The sequence below is a fragment of the Typopeltis vanoorti genome, chromosome 15, assembly GCF_054136105.1.
Source record: "Typopeltis vanoorti isolate ZY-2024b chromosome 15, IOZ_Tvanoo_1.0, whole genome shotgun sequence".
Lineage (NCBI taxonomy): Eukaryota > Metazoa > Arthropoda > Arachnida > Uropygi > Thelyphonidae > Typopeltis > Typopeltis vanoorti.
This window is the reverse complement of record NC_143563.1, coordinates 71,875,900-71,892,220: the sequence shown is the minus strand read 5'-3', so window position 1 is coordinate 71,892,220 and position 16,321 is coordinate 71,875,900. Positions and strand designations below refer to the sequence as shown.

Here is a 16,321-nt window from a genome sequence, read left to right as displayed (position 1 = left end):
ATAGAAAAGATCAAATGAAGAAGAAGAAATATTAAGATATAAAACAATGGAAAGAGAATCAAACAATTATGCAGGAGATTGCAGGAGATTGAAAGAAGAATGGATAAATAACTAATGCGCCGATATAGAAGTGCTAGAAAAAAAAGAAAAAAAACCAGAGGCATTTCTGAAAGTGAAAGATCTTAATGGCAAAGCAAAACAAATACAATCTAACAACATCAAGGACAAAGAGGGAAACATAATCGTTGATAATGAAAAGATAAATGAGAGATGGGGGGATAGTTATCAAATCTCTATGATGAGAACATCTCCTTGGTGGACATCATTCAGCACATCTATAAAACACTAGAATTACCTGAATCTTTTACAACGTCGCTCTGCATACGAACTCCAAAGAAAAATCATGCCCAAAATTGACGATTATAGAACTGTGAGCCTAATCTCTCATGCATCTAAATTCATTTTAATTACTCAACAAAGAAAATTGAAAATGCCTTAATCGGTGAACTAAGTGAATAACAGAAATGCTTCAGAAGTGGAATGGTAACCATTAAAGCTATCCTGGAACTAAAACTATTACTGGAAAGATCACTTGAAAGGAACAACAACATATACATGTGCTTCATAGATTTTCAGAAAGCCTTCGATCAAGTAAAATAACAATAAACTGTTTTAGTATTCTAGAAGACTTGGAATATCATGTACATCAACTTATAAAAATTATTTACCAGGAGCATAAAATGCAGCTGTTTAACTCTGAGACTTCTGAAGTAAAAATAAAAAGAGGAGTTAGACAAGGCTATCCTTTCGCCAAATCTATTTAATATTTACAGTGAGACAGTGAAGAAAAAGATTGAAAAACAAACTATAGGAATCAGTATCAATGGCATAAAATACAACAATCTTAGATATGCTGATGATACCATTCTAATAGTAAAAACAGAAACAAATTATTCAAATTATTGCACCTACTAATTGAAGAAGGTAAGGATTGTGGCCTACATTTAAATGCGAAAAAATATCAAATTTATGAGAATCTCAAAAGAAAATAGATCCGACCAAGAAATATTCATAAACAATATACAAATTGAGCAGACAACAGAATACAAATATTTAGGCACCTCATCTACTTTACTGCAGATGGAAAACAAGATAAAAATAAAAATAATAACGGCCATAGCTTACGATGCCTTCTGGAAAAATAAAAATCTGCTCAGAAGTTCTGTGGGTATCGAGACAAAGAAGAGAATGATAAGAACATTAGTTTGCCAGTTTTCACATATGGAAGAGAGACCTGGGTATTCAAGCAGAGAGTAAGACAACAGATAATGGCCTTTGAAATGTGGTGCTATAAGCAAGCTCTGAAAATCTCATGGACGGAGCACATGACAAATGCAGAGGTATTACAGAGAATGAAAACAATCTTTATTGCAGGAAATGATCCAGAGAAAGATGAGACTGGCAGGACATGTGTTGAGGGGATCAGCAGGACAGAACACCAACAGCTTTAGAAGGAAAGATTATGGGAAGAGAATCAAGAGGTAAAAAATGGACATAGTTTGATGATATTAGATCATGGACAGGATCATGTGACTATTCTGAAACAGAAAGATGAGCTGCTATATATATATATGTGTGTGTGTGTGTGTGTGTGTGTGTGTGTGTGTGTGCATTTTTTCGACGAAGCCACCCGGCATACCCTTTTGAGAACTTTATGTAACTTACAGATCCTCCCTGACTTATAATCGAGGATTTGAACTTTATGCTTTGATTATAGCACCTTTTTCTTCTGTTTTCTTATATATTAATCATTGTATTTATCTTTTACTGTATTGTAGTTCGTTCCTTAAAACATTTTAAATCTTCCTCTTTGATTATTTGCGTTCGACATCTTTAATATATATCATATTTTACAAGAATTTATATTCCATTTTTAATCCTATTCTCAAGTATAAGCACAAAGATAAAGTAAATTCACGACTAGTCTACTGAAGCCGTTGACTTCATATCAATTGCCTCAGCATCCCAAATTGCAAAAGCATAAGGGGAAGAGACACTACCTAGTCTGATTTCGATGTTTATTATTCTTATGCTTGGGTATAGGATTTAAAAAATAATAGAATTTCTTATCAAGTATAATATACAGTTTAGATCTTTCATTAGACTTAAATGTACTGTTAATCGTAAGGTTTTTAACTTCTATATCAATCAATACCTTAGCGTTCTTTGAAGAGACCGAGTACAAATACCTGTCGTTGTAAAAGAGAAACATTCAGATGTGGGGTAATGGATGGCATTGCTGTAGCCAATGAAGTTCTAACTGAGGCTGGGCTATTGCTGTTACCCTCCTGCCATGATCAGAGCTTTAATAGCTCAATAACACCTTATCCCTACGCTGTCCTCTACAGATAACGGGGAAGATGAAAAGCATTCTTGCTTCGCCCCTTTAAGCCAGTCCTTTATATAAGGAGAAACATTCATGACTAGGAAGGAGAATTCCAGAGGATAATAGATGGCAATACTGTAGCGCAGCGATTTTCGACCGATGTGCGGTCGACACACCTGAAGAGGCTTCAGGTGCGTCACGAGATTTATGAGAACAAATTAATTGAAAGAAATAATGTCGTAATTTGCGCATTTATTTATTAGTGCCTGGCCTTCCATCTTCTTGTGTGTGTAAATCAATCAAAATTATGTCTATTTTTTGCCAGATCATCAAAAAAAAATTAAAAGAATATATTTTTAGTGTGCCGCAGAATTTTAATAATTAGTCTAGGTGTGTCGTGTTATGAAAAAGGTTGAAAATCACTGTTGTAGCCAATGAAATTTTAACTGAGGCTCGGCTATTGCCGTTACCTCGCCATGATCAGAGCTTATAGCCCTACATTACCTCATCCATACATTTTCTACAGATAACGGAGAATATGAAAAGCATTCTTGCTTCACCCATCTAGCCAAATATATATTAAAAAAAAGAGAAACATTCATGACTACTTATAGCTGAAGCTGAGTTAACCAGTATTTTCAGAAGGTGAAAAATTAATTGTTAACCATAAATCATCCAAAAAAAACATGTAATTATATTCCACCGGCGTTGTGAAATCCGTTTTTGTTTAAATATTTTGAGATTGTGTAAAAATTGGTAGGATTTCCTTTTTCACCATTTTACTTGTAAAACTTGAAGAATGTTTTTAAATTTATTGGACTATCTTCGGAAAATGTAATAAATCTTTTCCCATTTCAAAACACATGAGAGATCGTTATGAGATGATCATGAGTGGCCTCTTAAATCTATTATAATTATGCTTTGAAGAGTTCTGCAGTTTTTTTAACAGTTTGGGAAAGGCTACTGACACCTTCATGTCTGTGTTACATAGATTTCTTTTTATACTTTTAGAAAATTTACCGCTTTAAGTAAAGAAAACAAATAGATACAAAGCTATCGGCACTTTTAAGGAAACGAAAAAAACAGTGTTAGCTTCTTCTTTTTTTTTTTGTTTCGCTGTCTTTTCCAAAATCAATAGTCTTTCTACCCTCTCAAAGTAGTTTTAACACTAGAATCAATAGATCAGTGCGAAATTATATTTGGTATCAAAGAAGGCCAGGGTCTCAAAGGGAACTTCAAGAGCAATATACAAGATTCATTGACGAGAAATTCCTTTGTCGGAGGGGGAGGGCGCCACGTGTACTGCTGCATTACATAATACTGTAAAGACACAAGAACTTGGCCAAAACCAACACAGAAGAAGCAAATGAAGTACTAAAAAGAAACGTGTTGCGAATCAAATCTAAGAATTGCGAGTGACAAACAGAATTTGACTTTGCTAGTGAAAGATCGGTCCACTTTAACAGACAGGTGAATGGGTTGTTGTAATGGAACTATTCATCCGTATTTATACGAGCTTCGAGTTTGTAATGTGAAAGGTTACCGACTTTTGGAACAAACACACTGCTGTTTCTCTCTCTCTTTTTTTTTTTTTTTTTTTTTTATTCTTCTTATCTCCGAAGTCCAGCGATGTCTTTTCTGTGTCAAACGAAGAAAAGCAAATCGATTGTTCTGAGATCCATCCGGTTTTAATATCTTCGGATTCGGAAGTTTCAAAAATGCTAGGTAATCGCGAAACAATCTCTACCACTAGAGCTATCCTGCCTTTTTTGTGAGATGACCTGCATTCCTGCAACCATACAAATATATTTTCTCTCAGTACCATTTATCCTACAATGTAAGAAAAGAACTATTTACACCTTAGTTGATTGCAAAAAAAAATTTAAGTTTTTTAAATTTCAACCTAGAAAATAATTGCAAATAAAAATTGAAAATATTATTTAATATTTTTGTTATTTATAGCCTTAATTATAATAAACTTAATACACCACTAATAATCTTACATAAATAGTATTTATTTTTTGTCGAGTGTGACATAATAAACATGAATATTACTGACTGATTATTTATTTATTTAGTTTTAGCTTGTATATCGGGTATTTTAAATGGTTTTTAATTTAACATCATATGTAATTGAATGTGAATATATTTTATATTTTATATAATTTATATTACACACTTTACACGAGAGTTATTTTATAGTTTATATTTTGTCAAGGCAATAAAATTATAGATAGTAATTTAGTAAAATTGATTTACTAATTGTTTTAATTATTGAATTGATATAATCATATTGTAACTGACTAGAAAAATACTTTTAAAATGTTTGTCCTTTATAGTTCTTGTGAGATCTAGGAGTTTCTACACGATGTAGGATAACAAAATTGGGTCAGCAAGATGAAGAATCATTTGACATCGTGTGCGGAAAAAACTATCAGCAATCTGCCACGCAGTTAGCTTGTAGTTTGTCTAAAAACATCTGATGAGGGGGGGGGGGTGAACAAGAACATTACAGGAACTTAAATGGTGACAAAGAAGAAGTGGGAGAAACAAACAGATGAAAGAAGTTCACCTGATGAGATGTTAACAACCTCGTAAGAGCAGCAATCAAATAAGTGAACCCATTAATGTGTTTTATAGAGAGTTCTCTACTACGCGACTGGATGTTGAAAAATGCGATGAAATCTCTGAAGGAGGGAGTCTAATATTATTAGTTTGAACGCAAGCAATAAATATATGGTAATTTAATCTTAGACTTGAATATGATGAGATAGGCGAAAACAAATCTTTACGTAGTTTATTCGGGGAGATAGGAAGGGGGAAAAATTGATAGATTGAGATAAGAGAGACAGAAGGAATAAATAATCCCACATAAAAAAAAAGAATTAAAGTATGAGAAAGATAGAACGTCAGAGCAACAGGAAAGAATGATTGAGCACATCAGCTGTGCTTCTAAAATAATTGACAGAAGATGTATGTGCCTCGAAAGAGATGCTGTACAATTTACATAACTAAACTCGTTACTTTGAACTGTTGACAGCACACTTTATCATTACGTGCTACAAATTAAAGGTAAAAATCATATTAGCTTTCTGAGCTTTCTTAGTACTACCAGTCAACATGTTAAGCCTACTCCGAAGCTTCTTCACGCTACATCCTTCCGACTGCATGGGTAATCGGGAAATCTTTCGCTAGCAAAAAAGCGATTTATAATATTTATAGGAGCCCGTAACTAAATAACGAAACTTACCCTTGGCCGCACGTGCCATGCGCCATCAACAACACAGTAGCCATGACAATCAAGAGTAAAGTCAGAATCGATTTCGGTGGTAACACCTTTAGGTCCATTATAGTTGGCAATCACGACTGCGGTCCAAATAACAACATGCGAATAGGAGAATTAATGTGATACCAATTCTTAGATAAGTTAACGATAGATAGCTCGTCTCGCAGTTTTCTCCTATCAGACCAGATTCTCGCGTTCATTATAGCTTTATATACAGCCTACTGTTAGTTCACCGTAGTTTTTGATAGCATCCGCACGTCTGTATACGCATGCGTAGTACCTATCAAACCTTCAGTCCAAAATTAGAACTGCTGTGACGTTTCTTTATCAGTGTTAGGCTTGGAAAATCGCTCTTGGTTTAGCAAGGACTTTAGTTTCGTTGCAGGTAGTTATTAAACTATCATATTTATGATATGTCAACAATTCAAACACTGTGACTGATGGGAAAGGTATGAAGCTAAGCGACAGTCATTCTCTAAACAGCGACAACGTTTAAAGAAACTTCCAAATGGATGATGCTTTCAATATTGATGTTAGGAGAAGTGATGATTGGTATTCTGTCTTTTAAAGACTGCAAACACGTACTGATAAACGTTTATAGATATTATTCTATCCTCCTAAGTGTAAATGTTGTCAAGGTTCGTGCTTTGATGGAGGGTGTAATTAATATATAAGATTTCAGTTCTGTTTATAAAAAAATATAAATGAATATCTAGGAAAACATGTTTTTCCTTGCTATTACTTACATGTCTTAAAAATAATTCCTAACATGCTTTGTATTTTGACGATGTAAACAATGGTTGTAGTAAGGCTAACCACCGTGGCAATAACTTGAATCAAGTTTATAACTAACGTCGAACTTGGCTTCACATAGTTGGTAACAATTTATTTTAACTGAAAAATTTCAAAGATTTATTAACATTCGACAAAATCTCATCCAAATATTTCATATTTCAAGTTATTATGCAAAAACACCAACATCATTTATCTTACATAACATAACATCGTTGGCCAGAAGGGTGAAGCAAGATGCTTTTATTCCCCGTTGTCTGATAGGGAGGATGAATTGAAGGAAAACTTTATGAGCTGAGAGCTCGCCCTGGGGGGCACGGAGATTAGTCATTGTTGCAAGTATTTAGGATGGCTTTTGGCCTCTTGTATTTGAAGAGGTCAGTTTCTTCATAGTTTGCTGCCTGTTTAGCTAGATCGTTGGGGTGTGTAGAGATCTTTGAGAAGAATTTTTCCACTGTAGTTTGTAGGAAGGAGTAGATGTAAGGGATGTTTGTATCTCTATGAAGTTGTACGTTCCTTACAAACCACGGTGCATCCAATATCATGCGCCAACACCTATTTTGCACTCTCTGTAGCCTGAGGATGTTGGTGTTGGATGTGTGGCTCCAGGCTGGAGATGCATATGTCATCATGGGGCGGATCGTCAGCAGGTAGAGGAGCACTTTGATTCTGGTATTTAGTTTGCTTTTTCTATTTATTAGAGGGTAAAGTTGTGCAATGGTTTTAGATGCCTTCGTGCATAAGGCTTTGATATGTGGGTTGAACGTTAATCTTTTGTCCAGAATTACTCCAAGATATTTTGTTTCTGTTTGCCAGGGGATGTTGGTGTTGAAAAGATAAAGGTCCCCCATGGGAGTTACCATTCTTCTGGTGAAAAGTATCGCTACACTCTTTTGGGGATTCACTTGTAATCTCCATTTGGAGAGCCGTTGTTCTAGTTGTAGCAGGTTTTCTTGCAGTTTTTTAGTGACAAGATGTGGTCGTAGAGATCTGGCAAGTACTGCTGTGTCATCCTCATAAAGTGCTAAGATGGATGACATTGGGTTGTGTGGGATGTCTGCCATATATATCCAGAATAAGATCGGTGCCAGTAGGGAACCTTGGGGAACTCCCGCAGAGATCCGTCGCTGACTTGAAACTGTACCATTTATTTTGACTTGTATGTGTCTGTCCTGGAGGTAAGATTTAATTAGGTGGACGATACTTGATGGTATGCCTGCTGAAACGAGTTTGTGTAGTAATCCGAAGTTCCATATCTTGTCAAAAGCTTTCGCTATGTCAAGGAAGACTGCTCCAGTGTGCTGGTGCCAATTGTAACCGGTGGTGATGTACTCAATTATCCTATGAATTTGTTGAGTAGTACTGTGATGTTGTCTAAAGCCAAATTGTTCCTTAGGGATGATATTTAACTCATTTACTGAGGCTTGGAGTTTAGAGAGAAGGATTTTTTCGGCAATTTTGCCTAAGTTTGAGATTAGGCTGATGGATCGATAGCTTTCAGGCAGGTGTGGATCTTTACCTGGTTTATGCTGGGACCACATCTGCGACTTTCCAATAACTGGAGAAATAGTTAAATCGGAACATGGCGTTGATTATGGTGGTGAGATATACGACAGTTCTTCGGGGAAGCAGTTTAATTATTCTATTAGATATGCCATCTGGGCCAGGGGCTTTTTTATTCTTTAGCTTCTTTAGAACTTCATAGATTTCCGCTGGTGAGGTGTTTGGAGGTATGTTGTTGCAGGTATCGGTGACTTTCAGTGCATGTCTGACATGGAGGTGGATTTTATAGACATGCTTGAAGTTCAAATTGTGGTATGTAGGGCTACACTGTTTTTCTAGGTTCTTTGCTATTTCTTCAGCTTTTTCTGGGTCCGTGTGTACTGGTCCCATGTCTGACTAGAGTGGGGGAAGAGATTTGTTTTTGTTTCTGAGACTTCTTAATATGTTCCAGATGGAGTGTTCCCCGGGTGATACAAAGGCGAGTTTGGCTTCCCATGTTTCGTTCCTGTGAGCTTCAAGTACTTCTCTTACTTCATTGCTAAGTTTATTGAGGATTTTTTGTCCTGAGGTGCACAGGTGTTGTGGTACCTTTTTCTTGCTTTGTTTTTTTTTTCCTAATTAAATCCATGATGTCTTCGGGTAGTCGGTTTGGCTTAAGAGTGGTTTTGGTAGAGGTGACAACCTTTATGGCTGTGTTAGTTTGCTGAGTCAGGCTTTTGACAGCATTTTCAATTTCTTTTATGGATCTGATGTGAGGGACAGGTCCAATGTGTTCTGATAGTACTTATGTTAGTTTTTTCCATGAGATAAAGGAGTGGGGAGGAGGCAGCAGTTGTTCTTGCTTTCCCAGCTGGAGCAGGATTGGGTTGTGATCAGATGTCAGCCCGTTTAAAGAGTCTAGGCTATACTGCAACATAATATTTTGTAATAGCAATGTCAAGTATGTCGGCTGTGCCATACGTACTATGATGTGTTGGTTCTGCAGTGCCTGCCACCACTGCATTATTTGAACTGGAGTAGCTGAAGAGTGTGTAGTCGTTTCTGTTTGTGGTTTTACTGTTCCATGCCGGCTGTTTCGCGTTTAGATCACCGGCAATGATGGCTTGATCTTTATTACCTAGGACGGTATCTAGATCTGAATATAGTAGATTCTTTGATGGAGGGTTGTAAGCTGCATAAAGTGTTAGTTTCCCAACTGAGGTAGTGGGTACTACTATTCCTGTGAGCTCTAGATTTTTGGTTGAGGGGCTGGTTACAGAGTGGTGATCGATGTGGTTTTTTATGAAAATGGCGGTGCCTCCTCCTCTGTAGTTTATTCTGTCATTTCTGTGGAGGAGGTATCCTCTAACTTTGGGGTTGTCTGCTGGTCTTAAGTGGGATTCGTTTATTAAGATGATGTCTGGGTTGTATCTTTGTGCAAACTCTTGGAGTTCCAGAATCTTGTTTCTAAGTCCGTTTGCGTTCCAAGCGATTATCTGTAGGGAAACTGGAGTGCTTTTATTTTTATGCATTTATGAGAGCTGCTAGGATGTATTGGGTTTCTAGTAGAAATCTTTTTCTGGAGTCCGATGTGGGGTTTGATTTGCTGAAGTCTTGCAGCATATTTGCAAGAGAGTTTGTAATGACGGCTGCTAAATTTGGGTTGTATTGCTCCTGAGTGGTCTTTGTTGAGCGGACCACATCTGCATAGGACTTTGTCTGCCGATTGAGATTTGCTTCAATCGGGGCTTCTGGTCGCGGCAGTTTGTTTTGTATCGTGTTTTGTCGACCTCTGGAGGGTTGAGGAGTTGGAACTACTGGTTTTTGTAGATTAGTAGAGTGAGCAGATCTGTTTTTTGGGTGTTGTATACATCCTTTGTAGTTTGCTGGATGCGGGCCCCCGCAGTTTGCACATTTAGCCGGGGTGGATTTTGGCTTGGTGCAGGTATATGTGGGGTGGCTCTCCCCGCATTTTAAGCACTTGTATTCTGCTTTACATAATCTCTGGGCATGACCATATTTTTGGCACCTGTGGCACTGTCCTGATGAGGTTCTTTTTCTTAGTGGTTCTGGGCTGATTTTTAGCCCACAAATTGAAGTTAGGTCATATATGTTTTTATATGCCTGGTGGATCTCTACTAAGACGAGTGGCATTGGACTTTTGTCTGCTCTGGTCATTCGGCTGACCTTGATGGGTGGTAGGTCTTGGTAGCAGAGATCGGCGGCTATGTCTTCTGTATGTATGTGCTCTGATACTCCACGGAGAACCACCTTCAGGCTCCTCTCGGAGTCAAGGGTGAAGGTGTGGTATGTCACATCTTTATTGTCTAGCTCCTTTGTGAGTCTGCGGTAGTCCATTATAGTGACGGGTTGGATTTTGATACCATCGTCTAAATTCTTTGCTGTAGTGTATGCTATCTGTAGACTAGTCATAGTGGCTCTTAGTTCTGTCCACCTATTCTTTTCTCTTAAGATAATTGGAGGCAATTTCTCTTTAGTGGAGGCAGGAGGGTCAGAGTTGTGTCCGTCTTCCTCCATACCTTCATCTGTGGGTGGTTCGTTCTGTCGTCTGTGTTTTGCGTTTTTTCCGCGGGTGGGTCTCTCCTTGATCCTGAGGGGATTGGAGACCACCAAATCCAATTTTTCTTCTGTATTAGCAGCATCCTCGCTTTCCTCATCATCTCTCGTTGTGGAGTACAGGTTCAAGTATCCTGGCTATTCCACTTCAAATTTTTTTAGCAATTTTTTGAGTAGGCTTAGCGCCAGACCTTTTCTAGTGTTTCTATCAGGACGTCGGTGTCTATGTCAGTCATAAGTACGTCTAGTCGGTTTTGATTCGGGGCTGGTCAATTACTAAAACTGAGAATTAATAGCAAAACCTTACTTTTCGCTGAGTGAATCTCAATCAAAAAGCATTCCTTTGTATCGAATTCAACGAGAAAAGTTGTCCACAAGTTAGCTTTCATTTTGAAATATAATTTTAAATTAAATTAATTTAAATTAAACCTCATTCATTTTCTTATAGTTCTTATAAGAACTGGGCGATGGACTGAGCCCTTGACTCTTTATCCCGTCATCTGAATGAAGAAAATCTGTGTGGATGGGGTGTTATTGAGCTAAAAAGCTCTAGTCATGGCTGGGTAACGGCAATATCCGAGCCTCAGTTAAAAGTTCATTGGCTATAGCATTGCCATTTGTTACCCTGGTTAGTAAGTAAAGGGTAAAATCTCAAAAAATCGGACGATCTCTAGGCCACTCCATAGTGGGCGAAAGACCGTCCATGTCTCAGCGTTGGTTCCACTCATTGACGGCCGCCCCGTCCTAGCACCCCGACGGGCTCCCCGTCCTAGCAGAACCGCTCAGCGTTGATTCCACTCAGTGTCGGCCGCACCGTCCTAGCACCCCGACTACTGAGCAGAACCGCTCAAATTCCGAGGAAAATAATTCACTGACAAGAACTCCTTCCCCGGAGACTCAAAGTGCTCCCCTTAAGGCAAAAACCCTAAGGGAGCGAACTCAAAAACTCATCACCCAGAATAACAGCAACAGCCGAACCTCAGTTAACTTCCTTGGTTCAGCATTGCTAATTGTTACCCTGGAAGTCCTAAAAAGACTACTCGGATTTCTCCTGCCTCATTCATTTTATCCTTATAAGGAGTGGCTTAAAGGGACGAAGCACGAATGCTTTTCATCTTCCCCGTTATATGTAGAGGACAGTGTAGGGATAATGTGTTATTGAGCTATTAAAGCTCTGATCATGGCAGGAGGTTAACAGCAATAGCCGAGCCTCAGTTAGAGCTTCATTGGCTTCAGCATCGCCATCCATTACCCTCCAAGGGTATTGGATTGAATGAATCAGTCACCACATCTCACGGTCGATTGATTTGCAATCCCCTCATTCATTTTGACAAATGACAATTGACATTTATTCTTTAAGGGTGAAGCACAATGCTTTTCATATTCCCCGCTATCTGTCGTGGTTACAGTGAGGGTAAAATTTACGAGCAGTTTGCTCGCCCTGAATGGGCATGGAGATTATGTATCGCTATAGGAGGCTAATATAGTTTTTGGTCTTCTATATTTAAATATGTCCGTTGGCTCGTATGCTGCAGCTTGTTGAACCAAATCGTTGGGATGTGTGGACGTCTTCAGAAAAAATTTAGAAGCTAAGGATTGTAGATAAGAGAGAATATAGGGAATATTTGTGTCTCTGTGGAGTTGGCTGTTTCTAACATACCACGGGGCGTTCAAAATCATTCTCAAGCACTTGTTCTGCACTCGCTGTATCTTAATAATGTTAGTATTAGAGGTGTGTGGCTCCAGGCTGGAGAGGCATAGGTGATTATAGGACGAATCGTCATCTGGTATAGCTGCAATTTGATTCTGTTGCTGAGTTTGCTATTTCTATTAATTAGCGGGTAGATCTGGGCTATGGCTTTAGATGCTTTTGCACATGCAGACTTGATATGTTGGTTGAAAGATAGCTTTTTGTCGAGAATCACACCCAGGTAATTTGTTTCTTTCTGCCAGGGAATTTTAGTATTGAATAGTAATACATCTCCTGCAGGAGACATTGGCCTTTTTGAGAAGAGAACCGCTGAACTTTTCAGGGGGTTAACTTCCAATCTCCACTTGGAGAACCAACCCTCCAGCTTTAGAAGATTTTCTTGAAGCTTTCTGGTAACGAAGTGGGGTTTGAGAGATCTGGTTAGTATTGCCGTATCGTCCGCATACAGTGCTAAAATAGAAGTCATCGGATTGTGTGGGATGTCTGACATGTATACAGAAAACAGCAATTAAGCCAGTAGAGATCCCTGCGGCACTCCAGCAATGATATGGCGCTGGGACGATGTAGTGCCGTTAATTTTAACTTGCATTGATCTATTCTGAAGATATGAACGGATTAAATGAACCATTTTTAGTGAGATACCGGCTGATATAAGTTTGTGCAGGAGTCCAAAATGCCAGATTTTGTCAAATGCTTTAGATCGGTCTAGGAATACCGCTCCTGTGCACTGGCGCCAGTTGTAGCTGGTGGTGATATATTCCACAATTCTGTGGATTTGCTGGGTAGTACTATGGTGTTGTCGAAATCCAAACTGTTCTTTAGGGAGGATGTTTAGGTCATTTACTGAGGTTTGGAGTCGTGAGAGGATGACCTTCTCTGCAACCTTACCCAGATTGGAGATGAGACTGATTGGACGATAATTCTGCGGCAAGTGTGGGTCTTTGCCTGGCTTATGTATAGGAATCACATCAGCCATTTTCCAGGTGGAAGGAAAATAGTGAAGTCTTAAGATTGCATTTATTATATAGTGAAGTCTTAAGATTGCATTTATTATACTGGTCAGATGCACTATAGCTTTTCGAGGCAGCAGCTTGATCACCCTGTTTGAGATGCTGTCTGGTCCAGGAGCTTTATTGTTCTTAAGTTTTTTAATAATATCATATAATTCAACAGGTGATGCGGGTGCAATATGATCGGCACTGGTGTCCAGGAGGTTCATTCATTTTAAAATATAAATATTATTTATCTATCTTTTATATATATAAAACTAGTAACTGTATATAACTTATTTTATTTTATATCATAAATATTAATAATACTTTAGAATTTAATTGTTATTATTATATATTTATGTATTTACAATATTTATGTATATATAATATTTATTTTATTAATTTTTATATATAATTAAATTTGTATATTATTATATTCCAACTAAACTCTGGAATTGGGCATTAAAATATTGTTTTTTTTTTCAGGATAAAAATATTTATATTCTATTAGATTTGCATTTTTTATTTCATCGAAAAGGGTTGACCAAAATGTTTAGAGTGATCAGCAGCCAACTTTGATGCATTTTATTTCAGAAGTGGCAATAAAATTCACGTTTTTATTTTAAGATCTTTATTGAACGATGTTGAAATTTAACTACGCAGTAAGTACTTGCAATTATTGTTTTATTAAAATGCAATAAAGAAATTTACAGTTATAATTTTAAACAAACTGTAGCTTCAAAGATGCTATCATATTTCTGAAATAATCAATGATGATTGGCTGCTATCCTATTTCTAGTTTTAGATTTGTTTAATTTCACATAGGAAAAAAAAAAAAACGTATTGACAATACGTTTTTTTTTTTTTTTACCAGAATTCGGAAGTAAAATATAAATAATTAAATTGATAATTCGAAAGTTAACCGATTTTGGGCTTTCATAATCATCACCAAATTACTGACATGTATCCTCATGGGGGATGTGCAGGATATTACTACATGAAACACTTATATCATTACTAACTTCCCCTATCTACAATTTTCTTCCAAATCAGTCTGTTAAATGTCAAGACTCCAACATTATCAGATCTTATATTTCTATCGTCTAAGGCACTTTGTACCTTATCAATCCACCTATATCTTGGTCTTCCTCTGGGTCGTTTTGCTGCCAACCTGGCAGAGAACACTTGTTTTGCTAATCTTTCCTCGCCCATTCTGTTTAAGTGACCATACCACCTGAGATTAGCTCTGAAAATGCATTCCTGGATGCTGACAATGTCAAGTTCTTTCCTAATATCCTCGTTTTTAATATGATATTACCACTGATGACATCGGTTCACCCCTCTAATCTTTCTCAGGACTCTCATATCTGCGGTCTCTAGTCTTTGGTCAAGTGTTTTACTTCTGACCCAGCTCTCAGATCCATAAGTTAAAACTGGTTTGAACACCGTCTTGTATACAGCTAATTTAGTGTTCCGACTAATTTCTCTCTTATTCCATATGAATTTATTCAACTAACTTCCTACCATACCAGCTTTACTGAGCAAGGCTTCCAACCTAATATGCAATCTTCATCTTCTCCTGGTGCACCTGGTTAGCAGGTATCTACCTGAATAGTAATCATGGATGGGCTGGAAATTTCGGATTTCGCCAAGCAAATTGTATTCTTATTGGGTTTAACCATTTAATGGTACAACATGCTAGAATTGTTGAACAATTATACATAATTCACTGAACATTTAAATGCATGCAGGTCTGATTGTCATTATAGTTTAATTTTATATAGATTATACAAATAAAAAAAAACTGAATTTCTTGACGTGTTTTTACGGCATATCTACTCTCGAACCATCAGGTGGAACACATCTGATGCAAGTTCGCCAAAGATGCGATTTAGACGATGGAGAGGATGCCTTTTTATTTATTTATTTATTTTTATTTTATTTTATTTTTTTTTTTGATAAACTGTCAGAAAATAGCGTGCGATTTAATTTAGAACAGACTCTCAGTGTGATATATCACTTTTTGTAGTGATTTTTGGACATGTCTTCGTTCAAAAGATGATTGGAAAGACTTTTTTTTTTGGAGGAGAGGTTTCAATAGAAATAATTTAATATCAGATAATATCATTCTCTTTCGCTATATGATTATTTCTTCGACAGTTGATATAGACTACACCATTAGCAAACAGATATTTCACTTCCTTTTTTTATTGACATTTGTCTTTCGTATGAAAGACTTGAGTTCGAAGCTAGTATTATTAGGGAAGTGGCAGGAGTTTTTTTTTTTTTTTTTTTTAACTTTGTTGTTAGTTTCAGGAACTGGAGGAAGGGTCAAGATCTAGACATAACATAAAATCTTTTCGTCTCAGATTCAGAAAGGATTGCTATCATTATCAATCACACAAATATCTCCAAGTCCATTCAACTATATAATGTTTTTTTTTATGAAGCAACTTGTGAATGACCTTGCGATAATCACTTTCTGTTTGTATCCCCAAGGGCTACTTGAGTGTACATATATAAAAAAAGTTTTTCCTTCCGTCTTACTAAACAAACTTAATCAAGTGTCGGTAAGCCAAGAGTAGAGTATTTGTGTGTGTGTATGAGCTTCAACTTGGCCGGATAGTCAATAAACCAAGGGAAAGCCGAGAAACAAATTTTCAATTATATACTACTGCCATTGCCAAGTATATAACACCCACAAGGGCTCAAGTATTTGGACGTGTCATCCAGAAGAACGACACAGCAAATATACAGTGCCTTGGAGAGTCTAATGGCTTTACCATTAATGGAAATTCTTTGTAGGGAGGATAGAACCATCTCAATATCGGGAGGAATATAATTGATATTCCTAAAATGATTCATAAAATATATATATATATATACTTATATACTTATACTCGTAAGTTGGGATATGAGTAACTTTGTTGTTATTAGAAAAGACGACAACTAATAATTATATCTTATTTTTCTAATATTAAAAAAACAAAAGGGTGTATTAACTAATGCTAATAAAATTTTAGATTTTTGAAAAATATGATTTTCTTCTTCGATTGAATTTAGTTTTTAATTTTTACTAAAGAATAATTTTTTTA

At 36.9% G+C, this 16,321-nt stretch overlaps 1 protein-coding gene across 1 annotated transcript in view; it reads right to left on the bottom strand.

Moving 5' to 3' along the window:
• Positions 1-5,882, bottom strand: part of LOC150098877 (glycine receptor subunit alpha-2-like) — a 108,497-nt gene extending 102,615 nt beyond the window's left edge. The window contains exon 1 of the mRNA XM_090405282.1: positions 5,637-5,882. Coding sequence (XP_090261408.1) covers positions 5,637-5,734 — 98 coding nt within the window. The 5' untranslated portion in view covers positions 5,735-5,882. The remainder of the gene's footprint in view (positions 1-5,636) is intronic.
• Positions 5,883-16,321: the final 10,439 nt, after the last annotated feature.